Genomic DNA, 19,605 nt, shown 5'->3' on the forward strand with positions numbered 1-19,605 from the left:
ACTCTTTCTCCAGAGGAGATTGGGCCAACCTGTGTCTGTCTGTGTGTTTCCTGGCAGTTATTCCCTGCTCCATGCCTCCAGAAAAACATTCAGTAATGTCAAAGTCAGCATTTCCAGCCAGTGGACTCCCTTCCCCCAAAACAGCACGGCCCCCGAGCTTCAGCCATATGAGGTAAGGACACCAGGGAGAAGGGAGTGCTAGGAAGGGTGGGCAGCTGCCAGTGGGCTGAGCCTGTGGGGCTGAAGAAACCCCTTTAGGTGTTCCTCACTTCTCAGAATGGGAGTGGAAGCTTCAGGTGTTGGCATTGTAGCTTTATGGATCACCAGGCGATGCTGAAAGCTTCCCTGGTGGTGCCCAGAGAGAAACTTCTCAAGAAGCTGCAGTGTTCCAGTGGAAAAGGGGCCCCAGAAGAGTCTGCAGTGGCATGGAGGAGGGGGAAGGGGAACTTCCTCTGAAGGGTTGGAGGCAATAAACCAAAGCAGTTAATGGGCTTACAGAGAGTCCTGTGAAATCCTGGCTGTGCTTTCTCTGGGGCAGTGGTGCTGCTGCCACCCAGGAGAGAAGAGAGCTGTCTGACAGTGCTAGCTGTTTATCCTAAATTGATGGTGAAGAATGACATTTTATCTTGCATCTGAAAGGCCTGGTTTCCATGCTGAACATCCAGTACCCCTTGTCTGTGAAATCCTGGTTTCAGTTAAAGCAGTGGGAGTTTTGGCAGTGCTTGCTTGCAGGAAAGGAAGTTTTAAGCTGCTTGGTTCTCATAAATGGGAAGGCAAGAACTACCTCCTGGTTCCTACCATGGGGTTTTTAGGGCTTTTTTTTTTGTAGTGCTTTGTCCTGATGCTTTTGAGAAGTAGAAGAAATCTCACATCAAAAGCTTGGTCACAGGCCATGAGATCTGTTAGGGCTGGGAGTTCCAAGTCATCTGCTGGAGCATTGCCTACCTTAGAAATCATTGGTTATTTGAATGTTTGACAGAAGGAATAGAAGGATGACACTTCTTGTGATAAGTGAAAACAGTACATTTGGCTTGTAATGTGTTCAGGATTTTATAGTATGGCCAAAAGGAATGAGCATCTCAGGAATGATAAAATGAAATGTAAGGTGTTTGCATTTAGTTCTTTACTAACATTCAAACAACCACTATGTTTTGGAAGCTGTTTTGATTTTTTTTTTTTTAATATATAGATGGTTTGGTGTTTGCTGGATTTTGAGATGCATGTGTCTGATCAAGAAAAATGGTCAAACTGATCCTTTAGTTATCAATTTATGTTACATCTGTTAAACTAAGTGGATGTGTGATTGGTATTGTCTGTACAGAATGTTCTCCTGGAGAGGTAGAATCAAGCTGAAACTGATAATATTTGAGTTAGGCACGTCTCCGGGTTGGGCTTGGGTTGGGTTTGTTTGTTTTCTAATGGAGGCATGGTAGGAAGGGAAGAAAACTTTGTTCTGGTTCACTTCATTAATTCTTCAAATTATCATCAAAGCGTGCTATTTTTTTTTTAATCTGATGTCATTAATCTTTCTTTGGGGACAAGTGAGACTTTTTCCCTTTTTTTGATCATATTGAAACTAAAGTGAAACTCAGGGTAAGCACAAAACCCAACAACATTAGTGATGACTGGAGTTTGTTGTAAATAGTTTCCAACCAGTATATTTCTTCCCCTTGTTGCTTTTGTGTTCTTTCTTTTCTGTTTGTTTTCTGTCATTTCTTATTTTGGCTGCTGCCACAAATACTTTAAGGGAATTATTCATTTAGTGAAGACAGCAAGAGAAGTACAGAAGAGATGATGTACATAAACCAGAATATGCCTTTATTGTATTATTCATTAAAATGCTCATCAGTGTTTCAGAGTAAGAAGCTGTCTAACAGTTGCATGCTTGTTAGAAGTAGGGCTTGTTTTGCCACTCATTTGTCTTGATCCAGGTGAAAGAGCATTTCTCAGTTCTGGTTTACTAACTTGGATTTTAGAAGTGAAGCAAAGTGTCAGTGGATATTTTCTGCCAGAAGATAATGCCAGAATTGTTCCTGATTTGATAACTAAAGTGTTGGAGAAATGGGAGCTTGCTTTGGCCAGATGCTGTTCTGCTTTGGAGCTGGGGTTTCCATTGAAAAAGAGTAGAATGAGCTATGCCTCTCCTCGTTTACCTGTCCTAATTTTCCCTCTGTAGCTCTGGAACAGCAGCCATTTATTTCAAAATGCAGAAGAAGCAACTCTATTCCTGGGAACATTGGACACCATCTTTTTGTTTTCCTATGCTGTGGTGAGTAAAACCGACCCCAAGCTGCTCAGCTTTGCTTGACTCTTGTTGGGAAGTTCACACCCACAATAAAAAGCTTAGTTCAGAGGCAAACCTCTTTCAGTTTGCTAGTTCTGCCCATGCCTGTCAGCCATGTGAAGATGCTTGTTAGCAAACACAAGGGAAATACTATCACTTCAGAATTTCTTACACCCTGTCACTGGGGAGGACTAGTTCTGTCTCTCCAAGAGTTCCCAGCTGAATTCTTTTAAACAAGAAGTGTAATGAGCAGCTACAAGCAGGGTTTCTTTGGTGGCAGGAGAAGTGGTTAGAATCAAACTGTATGTTGATGTAGCAGCAGTGTTTGGATTAGTATGGCCTTTCTACGTGCTTTTAATTCTTACAGCTGTAAGGTGCAGATCCTCTGGCTTTATTTAATGCTGTGGTTTGTTCTCAGGGTCTCTTTGTCAGTGGCATAGTTGGGGACCGCCTGAATTTACGCTGGGTTTTGTCTTTTGGCATGTGCTCCTCTGCTCTGGTGGTAAGTTGGAACATAGTAGTGGGATTTAAAAATCTGCCTTAGGGTTTCTGGGTAGGGTTTTGCTGCAGGGGAGAAGAGGCTGTGTTTCTGTGTGAATCTGCTCGTGAGCTGTAGCTGTACCTCAGTGGTCTCAAAGCCTGCAGCTCTGACTTGGTGTGGGATGCATGAACTGCACTGCCTAAAGCATGAGGCATAGATGACTCTCCCCTTCCTGAAATGTCAAGCTCTGGACACTCTGTCAGAAGGAAATTCGTGAGTTTGAGACACTGTCTAGAGACTTGATGAACAGCTTTTGTTCAAGATTAGTGTACTTGGGCTTTTGGGGACTGTTTTGTGGTATAACTAAATCTCTTAGACCATGTATGTTATTGAGGCTTTTGTTTCCAAACACAATCTTTGCTCTGTTCTTTAAAGGACATCCTAACAATACCAGGCACTCATTTACTTTTTTTTATATAATTGCCAGGAGGGTATGTGTCAAAAAAAATGTCTGCTTAAAACAAAAGGTGCTTTGTGTTCAAGTTCAAGCCACTTCAGATAAGTGTAAATCAGTTTTATCTCGTGGTTTTCTGGTTATTAAAGTAGTGGAAAAATGTGTGGAGTGTTTGTTTTACCAGTGGCTACAAACTCCACTGTGGCCTGTTGGGCTCTGCAGACACATGACTGAAGTGTGCATCACGCACCCTGTGCCACAATGTGTGTTTATTTTGGGTTAGAGAACTTGGTCATTTGAGAGCTGGCTGTAGTATTTGTGTTAAATTTGGTGAAGATACATGACCCGTGAGGGCTCTGTGTTTGCAGAGAGCCTCAGGGATTAGCATGTCAGTACAACAGCAGATCAAGAGGCTACTGTATTTTTAGTGTTGGCATTGAAACTATTTGTGTCTTCCTTCTCTTCTTCTGTTATAAGTGTGCAAAAGTCTTTTGGAGAGGAAGTGCCATGACAGCTCGTTTGTCTGGAGTCAGAGCTGTGCTGGCTCAGCAGAGGGTGCTGTGAGCCCTGTGCTGTGTCTCAAACAACGCCAGCCTGGCCTCTGCCCTGGCCCCTGCACAGCTCCCTGAAAGCTTGTTCCTTTTTTTAGGGCCCCACTCCTGCTTGTCTTTCAGCAGTAGCCTCAGGGTGTCTTCTCTGTTTTCCCCCTGCTCTCCTCTAGGTGTTCTCCTTTGGCACACTCACAGAATGGTTGCATTTCTACAACAAGTGGTTCTACTGCTGTCTCTGGGTTGTGAATGGTTTGCTGCAGTCCACTGGCTGGCCCTGTGTGGTTGCTGTCATGGGAAATTGGTTTGGAAAAGCTGGGTAAGTTGAGTTTTCTTCAGTGACTCACTTATCTGACATGCTGAGTAACAGATTGAGCTGAAATTCTCAAACCAGAAAGGCCAACTGTTGGATCATAATTAAAATTAGGTAGGATGAAATATGCCTTACTTGTTACATTCTCTCTTTCACTTTTTTGTGGAGCCACAGAACAGCCTGGTGTGAGCACAACTGTGTGTGTTAAAAGCATAGGTTGAAACTTCAAAAATCCCATAGTGTAGAGTGACTGAATTTTAATTTTCTTACCACTGAAAAACCTGCTTCTATCTACTTAAAGGGGCTAATGATAACTGAGTTATCCCAGGCTCTACTCTCACTTTGGGATATTGCAGATGAGCTCTAGTCATTGAAACCTTGTTTCCAGCTCACTCTCCTTTAGCACAGATGTTTCAGGCTTCCTGGCTTATCTATTTGGCACCTCCAAGTTGTTATGTGTTTTGTTTTAAATGAACTTTGAGCTCCTTTGAAGTGAAAGGAAAATGGTGTAACTTTATTCATAAGTTAAAGTTCACTTGAATGTTTTGTTTTTGTCTTGTTCTTAATGTCATCTGTCCTTGCATTGTCTGTTTCAAATCTTCTTTCCCTTCTGCAGGAGAGGTTTTGTCTTTGGACTCTGGAGTGCCTGTGCATCTGTGGGAAATATCCTTGGAGCATTCCTTGCTTCCTGTGTTCTCAAGTATGGCTATGAGGTAGGTATTGCTGCCTGGCTTCTAGCTACACCTGCATGAATGGGACACTGCTTTTTTATCCTGTCTTTGAGAGATAACAGCCTCATGTATCCAATTTCATCTTCCTGAATTCTGTGGGGGCAGAACAGAAAGGCTCCTCCTTTCCTGACCCTTCCAAGCTGGGAGAAATGAGCCCAAGACTCCTATGTAAAAGGGACTGATGATATTAAGGTATAAGTGTCACATTATACCTTCTTCTGATTTTGGGTGGCTTCAAGTGCTCTTCAGAGTCACCCATCACAGGTTCTGAGCTGACTGGAGTCCCTGGAGCAGGAAGGGCATGGAGGCATAGCTGCTGTGACTGGGAAGAGGCCAGGCTGTTGTGTAACAGTGGACAACTGAGCATTGGGAATGGGAGTGACCCAGCACATCTCATAGCATGGGGCCTCTGAGGACAGCCTGGCAGAGCTGAGCTGGTCACTCTGGATGAGAAGGCTTAGAGCACCAAGAGCAGCCTTCCAAAGCCTGGGAGAAAATTGCTGAGAAGTCAGAGCCAGACTCTTTCCAGGACTATGCTTTGAGAGGGCAAAAAAGCAGTGGGTGTAAAGTGAAGCAGAAATGGTTCCATTTGGATGTTTGGAAAACCATTTTCCTGTGATGTATCTTAAGCATTGGAACAAGAGGACAGAACCTGGAGGATCTGTCTTTGGAGGATTTCAAGAATCTGATCAAGACTCCGAGCAACCTTGTCTGAATTTGGTGCTTGACTCTTTGAGCAGTCCCTTCCAATAGAGCTGGATCTCTGGTTGTGTTGGCTCAGCTCCTTCCTCACTGCTGTCACCTCAGTACAGATAAGCCTAGGTAGGACCCAGTCTGTTCAGGAGATGCAGAGGTCACTTGTTTCCAGGTGTCATGGATGCAGTCTGGCTTGTTGCAGCTGTGTTTGCTCTCTCATGAGGTTGGAGTGTAAAGAAACCCTCATTAGAGAGGGAGGTGCGTGTGGCTGAAAGTGCTTTAAAAAAGAATGTTTTATTTATTTCTGCTCAGTATGCTTTCCTGGTGACGGCCTCCGTGCAGTTTGCTGGAGGAGTCATTGTGTTCTTCGGGCTCCTGACGTCGCCGAAGGAAGTGGGTGAGTGGAAGAGCTGTGCTATTTCAGTACCTTCAGGAGAGCAGATCTGCAGCTTCCCATGGAGTGCTGCTCATTCTGACAGCATTTATCCTCAAGGCTCTTGGCAAATGGTGCTGCACCTTAGTGCATTTAATGGAGCAAATGCTTTACTTGCCAAGATCACACTAAATGCTACCATGTGTCACGTGAATAGGGTCTGGATGTTTTTTAAAGCGAAATAAAACAGCCTGGCTCTAACATCTCTACTAAATATGCCTAATTCTCCTACTTATCAGTTTTTCTTCGCATGAAACATCAGTATTTGTTAACGAAACAGCAGGCAAACTGATAACTGGCTATTGTAGGACAAAACTATGGCAAGCCTTAAGTGTGCAATAGGAAGGGAAAGTAACTTTGGTCTGCAGGTCTCCCACAGCCAGATAAATAACTTTTGGGTTGGATATGTTTCTTCTCTGAGAAGGTGGTAGGCAAGTCAGAGTGCAACAGGGAAACAAAAGAACTTTGAGGCTTTGACAGGGCTGTGGAGGAGGTTTCCCAGGTGCCTGCAAAGGCTGTAAAGTTGGGAGCTCTAAAGCTGCCATAAAGTGTGCTCGTAAGAGTGCTCTGCATCCCAGGAAGCACAATGCAGTTCCCAGGCCTTCCATTCCAGCAGAGGCATTAACAGCAGCAGGTGTCTGAGGCCCTGCTGCTGCTCTCAGCCTCCACGCTCAAGGGAGGTGGCACCCAGGGCCAGGCTGAGGATCCCAAGCCCTCAATAAGGGGGGAAGTGCACTAATTTGTTGTGTCTTCCAACTAATGGCCAGACACTCAGAGCAGACAAAGCGACGCCAGGATCACACAGTACTTTCAAGAGCCCTAGAAGACAAAGGGTAGAAACTGGCGGCACTGCAGAACACCATCTAGAAGAGTTTCTAAGCCAAAGGAGGATGGAGGTATGGGAGAGCAAGGGAACTGCTGGAAGGTAGAATTGCTTAAAAGAAGTGAGCATAGCTTTAGAGTGGGGAGAGGGTAAACAGACTGTGGTCCGTTTTTCCTGTTGCTTATTCCTTGTAAAACTTAGGCCTCCCTGAGCTTGGAGCAGAGGAAGATGAAGCCAGTGTGGAAGAAGATGCCAACAGACCCCTAATGGGCAGTGATGATGTAGATGATGATGACCAGAATTACTCCATTCAAGCAACTGACAATGACAACCAGCCCAAGGCCATTGGCTTTTTCCAGGCTTGTTGCCTTCCTGGTGTAGTACTGGTGAGGACACAGATTGTTAAGTAAGAGCTGACTTAACTGTTGAACATAAAGCTGTCTTTTTGTGTTGTCAGGATTTGTACACATCATTGTTAATATGCTGACCATATGTTGTAGTGGTTGGCATCTGATGTCTCATGCTGTTAAAATGTTGGGGTTGGGCCTGCTATCCTTGTGTACATGGATGATGCTGTCTGGATGTGTGGTGTGTGTTGCTCTTCCCATCCTGCTTCATTGAGTACCTGTAATGAGCCAGTGAAGTGCAGCAGAGATCCTGCCCTTCCTGCTGTGAATTTGCAAGGGAGGCCATGGCCAAAGGTGGCTATAGGATGCTTCCTTGGTAAGGTAGATGCCTGCTCTGAGGAGTGGGGTTCTCATTCCTAACTGAGCATCACACAGAGCTCTGTGGCACTGATTCTGAGATTTGGAGTTTTTTAGTTATCTTAAAGCAGAAAGCTGGCCTGAAAAGCCTGAATCGGCATGATGTAACATCTGGCAAAGTGTGCAGGGTTTTTTATGAGCAACAGGAAACAAGGTCTGGTGATGCAGTTTCCACATATCCTTGTCCTGTCCCTTGAAAACTTGTGCTTCTGTATCAACAGTATTGCCCAATTCATGTTCAGCTGAAAAGTTAACCTGTCATTAAAAAACAGTGTTACACTTCTGCAGCAGGACACACATTCTGTGTGCCCCCTGAATACTAGAACCAGTACGAGAAGGGGGCAGAGTGGCTGCTCAGCAGAGCAGTGGGAACTGCCTGGATTTGCCATGGAGCAGAACTACTGAATGGGCTGAAGTGTTGTCAGGTACCCTTGATGAGCAAGGCAGTTGGCTGTTGTGATTAATGCAACAGAAAATCTGGAAGGGATGGGTGCATTGTCAGTGTGCTGAGTGCAGGACAGCCACAGTCCTGTTGGTAAAGCTGCAGTTGAGGAATGGCAAAAGAAAGCAAACCCATTGTGAGTTCTTTCCTACTCTGGATGAATGCCTCACACAAAATGTTAGTCTTGGTGTCTGCCTCAGTTGATGTGTGACTTTTTTCACTGGCCTGAGCTGAAGGAGATGGCAGCACCTGAGGCTGCTTGCTGTGAACTTTGGGTTTTGGGGACACGTTCCATGCCCTAATCCAGCAACCTGAGCACGTCTGAGTCACGAGTTTTATCTGATGTCAGCTTAGTGCCCAGCCAAACAGGGGTACTATGTCAGACTGGGGAGAGACCAAATACTGAGAGAATCTCTAAAGCCTTGTCAAGATTCTACAAAGAAATTATTTGACATGTTTTTTCTGTAGCTCCTCTCATCTCCTGCTGAGTGATGCAGTGGAAGAGTTTTAGTACAGACAGCTTTCCCCTGAGCCTCTAGGAATTCAATGTTTAATCACTCAGACAATCTGGTAGACAGTTTCTTAGTGTGTTGTAATAAATATCATTTTGCACAGTGCACTTTTCACACCCAGAGGCAGGAATACCCTACCAAACATACCCATGTCTTCCATGTATAGTGGAAATTAGTTTGTGCCTTGTGAGAGTGAAAAAGCCTTAATAATACAGCTAAGAAGTCTGTATCTGTTAAAATAATATAAATTCAGTAGAGATGATTTTGTGGAATTTAATATATTAAAAAATCTACTTTTTGAAATTCAAAGTCAAGTGTCCATATGCACAGAGCCTCAAAGGCTGTGCTTTAACATCTTCATCCTTGTTTGCCTTTTCCAATGGGTTCCTTGAACTACTGTCTTTACTGAGGTAGGGTGACCTGTCCCTCTGCATGCTGGGCCAGCAGCCCCTGAGAACTAATCTCTGCCACATACATGAAGGCTCTGTAGGAAGAGGTCTGCTAGCTAAGGACAAATTGAGCCCAGCAACCAAAAGAAAGTTGTCTCAGCTGTTGGGTTTGGAAGCCTGTGCTCAGCTTTGGCCAAACCTTTCATCCCCTGTCCTGGAATACCTGCCTGGGGATTATGAGTGAAGCTTTCTCTTCTGGTGCTGTAAGCAGATGAGCCTTCTGAGCAGCACAGGATAGAGGAACCACTTCACATAACTTTTCTCAGCATGATGCACAGATGACTAAATCTCAAGCTTGTTTTGTGTCATGTGGCTGGCTCCCTTCTCTTCAGAAGGTGAATTAAATTTTCTTCGTTTTTTGAAGCCTAGTGTCATTTCCTCTCAAGATTGCACTGAAAGTGCATTAACCCATTGCATTCAATGATAAAAAAATAACCTTCTTGACAATGATTTTTGTATTCCTGGGTTCCCTTTGATGTTCAGCATTAAACTTTCATGATGCTGCCTTCTTACATGAAATTCAGAAGTGCTTTTCCCTGAAAGCTTTAGCTGGATCCAGAGCTTTATGGAAATAAGCAGAAATGCTGTTTGCATTTCTCAAGTGCTAACTGCTCTCTGGCCCTCTCTTTGTTCCAGTACTCCTTGGCCTATGCCTGCTTGAAGCTGGTGAATTACTCATTCTTCTTCTGGCTGCCCTTCTACCTCAGCAGCAACTTTGGATGGAAAGAAGCAGAAGCTGACCAACTCTCAATCTGGTATGATGTGGGAGGAATCATAGGTGAGTGAGCAGAGGAGTGGCACCTTCTTGCAGCTGCCTCCCCAGTGTTTGAGAATGAGAGACAGTGAATGCAGCCAGAGCAGTTCTGTTCAGTGGGATCTAGCTGGTCACTTAATGTGGGAAAAGTCTAGGTTTGTATGTGGCTGCTTGGCTTATCTTTTTTTCCTTAAACACAAAGTATAAGACCCCCTAAAGAGTTAACATATAACTGAAGGGCACTGTCATACCCTTGAAAATTACCCCCAGCTGGCATTTTTCTTCACTGACTAGGACTTGTTGAAAAGTTCTTAGTACAAAATGGGGCCCCTACTTGCTACTTCCTTTCTGACAGGTACCCTTGGGGAAGATTTAGATCTGGACTTGGTGGGTTCTCTACTGTCCTGTCTGTCCTGTGTTTCTAAGGACAGACTCATTGCAGATCTCAGGAGAGCAGGCACCAACTGTGTTCAGAAATTAAACCTAATTGCTTTTATTTCTGCTGGATGCAAAACCTGACCTGGTTCTTCCAGAATCAAGAGTATATTCTGTATATGTGTTTGGACTTCCACTCTCCTGTGCTCAAGTTCTAGCTTTATTCCTTTGTCCAGTTAGCTTTAATAGACATCCTTGTTTGGGTCCATTCAGGGTCTGGTTTTGCCTCTGTGGCATTTTCTGCACTAGGCTTTCTCAGCATTCTGGCTTTTACCAGCAGAGCAGTTCCTGCAGAGGTACCAATGGTGCATAAAATGATTTTTATTGGCATTTGTTGCATTCAGTTGCACCTGCCCATGGTAGGTGAGACAGCAGAGAATGTGAGGCCCCTGTGTGATAATGTTTTTCCTGTGAGAAAGAGCTGCCTTTTCTTGCACTTTCAGTTAAAGGAGCCAGCCATAGCATTCAGCTTGCTTAATCCAGGGTTGTGGTGGTCCTAGAGCTGTGGTGGTCCTGTAGGGGAAGAGAAAGGAAAGTAGGAGCATTGGCTAGTGGCATGCCAGAAAATAAAAGAAGCAATAAACTCCCAGTAAAGCAGTATGAGTAGTTTTCTCTGCTTTATCTGAGACTTAAATTTACAGTTGTCTCTGTGTCCAGGGCAGTAAGGGCAGGAGGCTTGGCTCAGGATTTTAGAGGGAATGTGTATTGATGAGGAGGCCACTGCACTCAGCGAAACAAGCTTTGTTCAAGGTGTCAGCATCCTGAGCCTGACAGTGAAACTTCTTTTTTACCAGGTGGGACTATCCAGGGCTTGATTTCGGACGTGCTGCAGAAGAGAGCCCCCGTGCTGGCCATGAGCCTGCTCTTTGCTGTGGGCTCTCTCTTTGGATACAGCCGTGAGTACTCGTGTGCTGCACAGGGATGAGAGGCTCATTCAGTACCTCCTGGAGAGAACCAGAGCACAGCCTGTTCTCATTATGTTTTCTGGTCTTCAAACTGCTTCTGGATCAGAATGGGGCCTTTTGGTCTATTTTGCTAAAGTGTGGCACTGCACAGAAAGAAATCTGTCCTCTGGTTAATTGGGTGGAAATGAATTCTCTGAGTGGCTGGATTTCCCTGTAGTGGTGAGTTATGGTACTGATCCTTCTGGTACTGATCCTTCTCCAGTGTTAGTGAGATTTTTGTCATTGTCATTGTGTCAACACCATAATTGGCAGAGCAAGAAGTCTCAGGTGCATCCCTATACTATGAGGAAAGAGAATCTGTGGACAGATGTGTGCTGCAGTATGTATTCACTGCTCAGAGGCTGGAGAAGCTCTTATACATCACTACTCACACTTCTGAAAATGGTGAAATTGGAGAGTTTCTGCCTCTTTTGTGATAGATATATTTCTTGGTGTCCAGTTTTTGAAAGGAATCTTGGGAAAACAGAGTGTAAGGAGATGGGAAGATGTAATTTCTGTGAAACATCTCTGACACACTTCTAGGGGTGACAGGTTTGTGCTTTCAGACAATGTCCTGTGGTACAGAGTGATTTAACTCACTGGATTCGATTTCACTTCTCTGTGTGTTCCTCCAAAATGGGATGGTGGTCCAGACAGACTTTTATAGAGCACTTTGAGATCTGTGGGCAGAAATTTCTGCCAGATCTGGAAATGAACAGTGGCTTTTGGAAGCATGCAGGCTTACTCAGATGGTCTTGAAGTAAGGTCACTAAGTTATTATCATTGAATAGCAAGGATTGGGGTTGGTAGAGTTTTTGTAGGCTCTTGTGTTAACTCACTGATTTAAAAAGTGAATTGGAAGTAAACATGAAATTACTGCTGATGAAGTTTGTGACTAGGTAGCAGAGCAGCCAGAGCCCCAGGTGCCTTGTACTTAGCTCAAAGTGTGCTGCTGTCCAGGCAGATACAGAAGCCTCAGGTGATCCAAAGTTCCTGCAGTGTGGTAATTCAGCTTCCATCAGCCAAACTGGGAAACCTTATTGTGCCCATAGCATGTTGCACATAAGAGTGATAATGGCCTGAGAATATGTGAAGAGGGTGCACCTTGCCTTGTGCAGTAACTCACCATGTGTGGGCCCTGACGGGAAGGGAGTGAGGAATTCAGGTGTTGCCTGGAACTGAGATACCAGGGAAAACTGTCTGAAAGGCACGGAGGGGCTGTAGTGGAAAACTAGCAACATGTACACATGCTGCTGGAGAGGCAAGGGGAGCCTGTAGGTGTTCAGGCATGGCTTTGTAAGGGGGAATTTGTGTTTTAGAAAATGTAGGAAGAGTGAAAGGGCTGATTCAAGCGCTGAATACTTTGTGATGAGAGAGTTTGAGCTGAGTCTGACTTCTCCAGAGAGATAAATGAAGGATTCTCTTACTATTCAAGTTTTATTTACACTCACCTGGTCTTTCTCCTGCAGGTTCCCCAAACAGCAAACCTATCAATGCTGTGATCATGGCAATTACAGGTAACTTCTCAAAATCCACTGTTATGCTGGTAGAAGCGTAAATTCATTGCAGACCAATCAGTAACACCAGCCAGGTGGTGGTAAGGTGTTTGTGTGTGCTGCCATCTCTGCTGGTTTTGCAGAAAGAGTGAAAACTGGGCCCCAGTTTCTGTCACCTTTGGAAAAGAGCTGTAGGAAAACTGCCTTACAGAGGGAGGTATAGAATATAGACTGTATAGAATCGTGGCCTGGAGCTGAGGGGATCTGTCTTGGCTCAGTATGATGGAGGTGGATTTATGCCAAAGTACCTAGCAGTGATCTGGTATCTGAGGAAGTGGGGATATGGCAGAGTCATGAGCTGCAGCTCAAACTTGAGGGTGTTTGTCAGAATCCAGAATACCCTGTGTGCTGGGAGAGGTCACAAGCTCTTTGTGCTACCACACATACTGTGCTGTGTTATGGAATTAGGCCTGCATGAATAGAGCCTTTCTTTCCAAACACCCTTATTTCAGAACTCTCTGTCCTGTTGTTGTGGGTATTTTTTTTGCCTTCCATCTCTTCCATAAACCCCTGGAGACTGAGGGTGTCCATGCTAATTAAAATGTTCTTGTTAGCTATTTCTGTGTGACTCCTCCAGATATTCAGGATTCCATGACTGTGTGTTTCAGGTACCCTTCTACCTGCAGTTTGTCTCTGAGCACTGTCCCTAGACTTAATTCTTGTCCTGAGCTTTCATGGTAGAAAATCTGTGTTTTGAAGATGTTTTGTTGAGAATCTATGTGAGTATTTGTTTTGCACCAAGGCTGTTTTCTTGTCACTTCCAGGATTTTTCATCGGAGGCCCTTCTAACATGATCAGTTCTGCAATTTCTGCTGACCTGGGGCGTCAGGATCTGGTGAAAGGCAGCAGCGAGGCTCTGGCGACAGTCACAGGAATTGTGGATGGAACAGGCAGTATTGGTGCTGCCGTGGGCCAGGTGAGGCTGCCAAGGAAAAGAGAGGTCTGGGGAAGGAGGAAAAGTGTCTGTTGTGGTTACAGATGTTGGTGCACTCCTCAATCTGAATTGTGTTGGGGGAGAAAGAGAGGGTTGGGATTTTTTAAAAAAGAATTACTTGAAAATCGACCAAGGGAACCTGTCTGTTTTAACAAAGTTTCCAGTGGAAACAGTGTAATGAAGAACTAAACTAAGTATTCACAGTGCTAATGTTAAGGCACTTTGGTAATTGAAGTGAATTTTACAGACTTTCAAAGTGTGAAAAAAAGTATTTTGAAGTTCAAGATTTTTTTTGTTTTGAGGTGATAGGCAAACCTTCTCTTACAGAAAAGTGTATCTCTATAACTGAGTAAAACTGGAATACCTATTCTTAATATTACAGTGTTTATGAAGAGATTTAAAATTTGCTCTTATTTGTGCTTTCTCTTTTTATCTGTGGATGTCTTTTACACCTTGTAAACCCAGCCCCACTTGCTCCAGTAGTCCTTACAGTCTGAGAAGTGGAGTGTTGCAGAGGAGGAAGCTGACAGTGTGCCCACTGGGGATGTTTTCTTCTCAAATACAAGTGTTAGCTACGTGAAAGAACGCAGTGATGCTTTGGGGAGGATTCAGTAGAGACATTGGAGCCAGTGTTTTTCCAGGCATCCTCCAGTGGTGGTAAAATACCAAGGATGCAGGCGAGGCTTGCGAGTTTCTTTTCTAGAAAGAGCTTTGGGTTTGTGCTTGCCATTGATTGCCTGATAAATACAATCATTCAGTCACTGTTTGGTAGGATAGATGCTGCTTATCTCCTCTGAACATGGAAAATTACAAGTGCTTTGAGGACAAATATCAGTGCACTGTTACACTCAGTGTTCTTCTGGTATCATCTCAGTGTTTTTGTCTTCCCACACACATACCATCCAAACTCACATCATCATAAAAAGTGGGTCTTTGCTTCTGAGAGATTCCACCTGCCTCCCCTTCCAACACTGCATTTATTCCAGCAGAGACAAGCACGACGTCATTCCGGGGGTGTGTGAGTGACAGCAAATGCACAATGAGCATGTTAGAAATTCACATCCTGTTATGATATACCCAGTGGTGAAGAAGGGAGGCCCTTGTGCAGCATCTGAGTATAAATCTGCTAATAAGAGATATGTTTTCTTGTGTGGCCCAGGCTGCCCATTTGAGCCAGGGTGCAGCTCAGAACAGAGTGTAGTCTCAAGTGTCTTGCCTAGATGAAAGGTTAAGCAATTACTGGTAGCACAGCTCTTGGAAATGTGTCCTGTGTAATTTATAACCCATTCTAGAGCTTTTAGTTCTTCTGAGAGTACTTACATCCACTTATGTCCCAGTGTTCCGTGCAAAAACCTCATATTCAGCAGAGTCAATTTGTCACCCTTTGAAACTGTAGTTCAGTTCTGTCTTTGTGCTGTTCTGAGTTACTGTAAAGCTTCAGGATGGTGTCTCTGCTTTGCTGAAACTGTGGGTTTTGTACAGAAAAAGACTGCTGTCCTGAGTCATCCCTTCTGACAGGAAAAGATCAGTTGGAAGATTTTGTGATCAGCTCTGTGTGGAGTGCCAACAGCCCACAAAGTCTAGAAAATGAAAGTGTCATGCCTGAAAGTCATGTTTATCTTCCCAGTTTGAATAATATTTTTTTTCCTTTTTGTTTAGTATCTAGTGTCTTTGATCCAGGAGAACCTGGGATGGATGTGGGTTTTCTATTTCTTCATTCTAATGGTAAGAAATCACCTTTTTAAAAAATTCTTTTTTTCAAAGCTCAATTTGCCATAGGATGTTTTTGTGGAAACATGAGAACTGTGACTTCTGATACCATTCTCAAAGTGGCCAGTGGTGTGGCTTTGCCTCAGGTTGTCTAAGTCAAATGAGTTCATTTTGCATCCTTTAAAGTCATGTTACCCAACAGGAACTGAGATTGTAGCAGAGACACAAAAGTATTTGCCCAAAAATACCTGTATGCATTTCCTAAATCAAATACTACCTGATTTCCAAGGTGGGGCTTCTCCCTCCTGCATCTCCATGGTACATAGTTCCTAATATTTTCAGAGAGCTGAAGTTAAGCTGCTTGTTTGTTAGGTTTTGAAGATTAGTGGAAAGAGTGGTGAGGGTATTGAAACTAAACTGAAAATGCCTTGGCCCTGTTTTGCTGCTGGGACAGAGAGCTGTTGAGGTCCTGATGGCCTCAGCATCACCACAGTGGTGAACACTGCACAATTTACTTGGTCTTCTCTGCTGGAAGTGCCAGGAGATGTCTTTGCCTCTGTGCTGACAAGGGAGAAGGCCACTTTGGTAACCAGCAGAGGTGGTGAGGAGCAAGGTCCCTGAGGAGCTGCAGAGCTCATCTTTATGAAAAAAGTGATCCTGCCAGCTGAAATTGTATGAGCTCTCCTGCAAGCTCAGCCCTTCCTCTGCTGTGCCACTCTGTCGCTGCTTCTCTAAGCCTGTGTGTTCCTTGGATGCACATTGGAGCAGGGGGACTGCAGCTCTGGTTGCTCTGTGCTCATTGTCCTGGATTTGCTTCTTTCCACAGACGAGTTCCACAATCCTGTTCATTTCACCCTTGATAGTGAGGGAGATCAGGCTGCTGCTGCACGAGCAGCGCCTGCGAATGCTGGCAGAGTGACTTCTGCTCCCTCTGCCTGGACTGCTGTGTGCAACTGACAGCTGGGACACTCATCAAAACTCTGGGAGACTTGTTTGTTACATCCTCCAGGTTTGGACTGGTTCAAAAGGACTCCACAAGACTTGATTGACTTGCCTGTGGTGAGCTCAGTAGTGAAGCACCAAGTACCTGTCCTGAGACCACCTGTGTCACGGAGCTGCTGACCTAAGCCAGACAATCCAAGGGACTGATGGATTGTCCCAGCCTCCCAGACCCTTCCAGCAGTCACACCAGGGTCTTCTGTTGGGTGTCTCATTCCTATACCTTTTCTTATTTATTTCTGGATTGCTGACCAAAGTCAGCTCTTCGAAACTGACGGTTTTTGGGAGGCTGTCTTGCAATGAATCTTGATGCTCTTTTGTGCTGGTGAAATCATACAGTGCAGTTCATGGATAGTCCTAAATTTCAGATCACCTTAGCTTTTAGAAAGGGCAAAAATAATTATTTGGGATTTATGCTGTCCAGTTGTTTAAAAACTGCTGTTGCTAAATCTCTACACAGATGGACCTCTGCTATCTCCCTTCTATTAACTGTTACATATTCCAGTACAGTCACATGAAGAAGTTACCTCTGCATTTGTTTTTAACATTTTTAATAATGTTACTAATCTCTGAGAAATGAGATTTCATTTTTTTAAACTGTTGAAGCAGACAAATAGTGTGCAATACTTTATGTAATCTCTGAAATAAGCCTTAATAGGTCCTTTGTGTCTAAAGGATCCTTGAATGGCTTCAGGGATCAGTAATGGGACACAAACACTTTCACTACTTTGTTTATTGAACCTGACCAATACTGACTAAAATGGGTGTGAGGTGACCTTCTGAAGGAAACTGGTGTCACTGACTTCATACTCCTTGGGCAATTGCTCATCTCTAGCAAAGCAGGATCAGAATGGAATTAAAGGAATTTAAGGGACCCGGCTGCTCTCAGAGAGGGGCTGAAGTGTACTTGTGGAGTAGCATTAATGAGCAACTGCTGCTGTTTCCCCTCATGCTCCTGTGGCTATGGCTGCATAGGGGACCTCAAGCTCCAGGGTTTGGAAGCTTGAGTTATACCTTGAAGGGAAAGGTAGATGCAAGTCCGCCTGCAAGCGCTAAAAACAAGTGGCTGTGCTTGCTGTGGTGGTGTTTGAGTGCTTTCCAGTACTCTGGTAAGTGGGGTGACCAACTGACAGCTCTAACATTTATTGGTGATCTTAATGGGATCACTGAGTAACTTCTCAAAAAAATGCTTTCTGTTTATGCCTGGAAATGTTTCATTGTAATTGGTCTGTGTTAACTTGCAGAACATGTGAGCAAACACTCTGTCTAACTAGCTAGTGCCTGGATGGAGGTAGGGAGCAGCAAACGTTGGAGCTGAGATTTGAAACTTTTTTAATGGGAACAGTTGCCTTTTCAAAATGTGCATTGATTTTATTTTTTATTTTTTAATTGATGAATGTCAATTTTTAGTCATGTGTTGATTGTAATGAGTGGAACATCATTAGTGCCTTACGGTTTTACAGTTTTGAATGGTTACTTGGTGGTTGCTGCTTCTGTAGTTATGTCCATGCACAGCTTTGCTTAATGTGGAACTCAGTTGCCCCATTTTATATTTTTTTTGAGTCTTTTTCTCTGGGTGGAGGTGATTGTTGCATCTTTTTGTTGACCCTCAAAGTATCTCAGTGCTTGGGAAAATGATGCCATTAAGCTGATATGGGGCCTGAGTCCTGTTCTTGACTCTTCTCATTCCCATTCCAATTTTTGCCTGTATAATTAGAGCAGGAGTCTGAGAATCTATCATCCTGTTCTCAGAATTATGCCCTGGGGTTAGTGTTCACATCCCAAGCTACTCATTAGCCCCTGTACAAATAGAATGAAAACTTCCTGAAACTTAGTTCTAAAATAGATCGTGGCACCGTTTGCCTGAGCCACAGCGTCTGAGAATCTCTGGTTTCAAATTCCAACCTGGATGAACTTTTTGGCTGCCTCTCTGGGCAGCAGATAAACTTCTGATGAAAGGTGGGGTGGGAAAGGGATGTGGCTGGGGTCGAGGGGGAGGAGAAGGCCGGCTCCTGTAACAAATGGTTTCCTGTAAACAGCTCTGTCCCCTCTTGAGAAGTGTCAGCAGTGATGGAGCGCCAAGCCCGGGCTGCCCAGCCGCTGCATCCGAGCGCGTGGTGCTTTGGGACCACCCGCAATTAGTGAGGTGTGCCCAGGGCCTGGGGATTGCTGCTGTGCTTGTCCTGGGTTTGCAGTTCTCTGTATTTCTCCAGGGTGCTCTGAAGGAGAAATGTTTTCAATCTGGTCGTGTCTGAACTGACCTCACATGAATAAACATTCTTTGACTTGATCTGGGCTTGTCCTTCGTGTGCTTTATTCCACTCTCTCTGGTGTGGTTCTGCTGAGCATCCTCCTCTTCCTCCCTTCCTCCTCCTCACAGGTTTGGCTCTAGCAGCTGCTTTTCACTCAGCTGCTGTGAAGACCTGAGCCCTGACTAATGCTGAAACTAAACCCTCATCCCAGCCTAAAAGAGGACCATGTTCCAGGGCTGCAGTTTGGCACTCTTCCTGTTCAGGCTCACAGGAAGTTTTGTGAGAGTTTCCTAACAGAGATGGTGTAACTAATGGTCCTAAAGGAGCCAGACCATATACTTGGTTTTATTAATTTATTTCTTTGTTGATCTGCATGTAGAAGTCAGGTGTTCTTCCCTTGGAATTAAATGTGCCATGTGGCTGCGGGCCCTGCTGTGCCTTCTCTCCTGTGGCTCATTCCGTTAAACATGAATCCACGTCTTTGCTTAGCTGTGTTTAAATGGACACAGTGCAGAACTTGGTAATTGTGTTTGTGTTTTATAGTTTATAATAAATTCTGAATCGAGCACAATACCAGACCACTGGAGAAACTCCTGCCTCCATGTTCTGGTCTCTCAACCCCAAGTAGTTTGGTGGTGCTATCATGCTATTCCTCAAGGAAACTAACAGTTCATGTTTTTATCCCTTTTCTGTCACTTTTTTTCCCCACCTACTTATCAGGAACTTCCCAGCCTACTCTGGAAGTACTCTGAAGAAGGAGTAGAGCTTTTCTTGAGCATCTGAAAATGCCTACAGTAGCAAACCCCATCACCACCACTGTGACTGTGATCTCCAGAGTGTAATGTGTGGGCATGCTGAAGAGTAGGAATTGCTTAACTTCACAAGTGCAAAGGAAATGCATAAGGAACTGATCTCTGTTTCAGACTGAATGCCAGGTATGGTATGTTAGACTGACCAACTGATACTGAAAGAAAAGGTGTGCTTCAGCCCCATGACACTTGTCTGTGTCAAGGAAGGGCCTTGCATTAGATGCCCTAGAAGCAATGCTGCTGTGTCCTGGCTTGCTTGGAAGTCTGGAACCCAAAAGGTTT

The 19,605-nt window shown here is 44.4% G+C and overlaps 1 protein-coding gene across 1 annotated transcript in view; it reads left to right on the plus strand.

Annotated features, from left to right (window-relative positions):
• Positions 1–18,552, plus strand: part of SLC37A3 (solute carrier family 37 member 3) — a 21,626-nt gene extending 3,074 nt beyond the window's left edge. The window contains exons 2-15 of the mRNA XM_005426399.2: position 1; positions 54–172; positions 2,177–2,269; positions 2,703–2,786; positions 3,941–4,086; positions 4,697–4,793; positions 5,820–5,904; positions 6,965–7,149; positions 9,567–9,708; positions 10,914–11,015; positions 12,533–12,580; positions 13,384–13,535; positions 15,213–15,278; positions 16,090–18,552. The exon at position 1 is cut by the window's left edge and continues 175 nt beyond it. Of these exons, the coding sequence (XP_005426456.1) occupies position 1; positions 54–172; positions 2,177–2,269; positions 2,703–2,786; positions 3,941–4,086; positions 4,697–4,793; positions 5,820–5,904; positions 6,965–7,149; positions 9,567–9,708; positions 10,914–11,015; positions 12,533–12,580; positions 13,384–13,535; positions 15,213–15,278; positions 16,090–16,182 (1,413 nt within the window). The 3' untranslated portion in view covers positions 16,183–18,552. The remainder of the gene's footprint in view (positions 2–53; positions 173–2,176; positions 2,270–2,702; positions 2,787–3,940; positions 4,087–4,696; positions 4,794–5,819; positions 5,905–6,964; positions 7,150–9,566; positions 9,709–10,913; positions 11,016–12,532; positions 12,581–13,383; positions 13,536–15,212; positions 15,279–16,089) is intronic.
• The last annotated feature ends 1,053 nt before the right edge of the window (positions 18,553–19,605 follow it).

Source organism: Geospiza fortis, unplaced genomic scaffold (assembly GCF_000277835.1).
Source record: "Geospiza fortis unplaced genomic scaffold, GeoFor_1.0 scaffold8, whole genome shotgun sequence".
NCBI lineage: Eukaryota > Metazoa > Chordata > Aves > Passeriformes > Thraupidae > Geospiza > Geospiza fortis.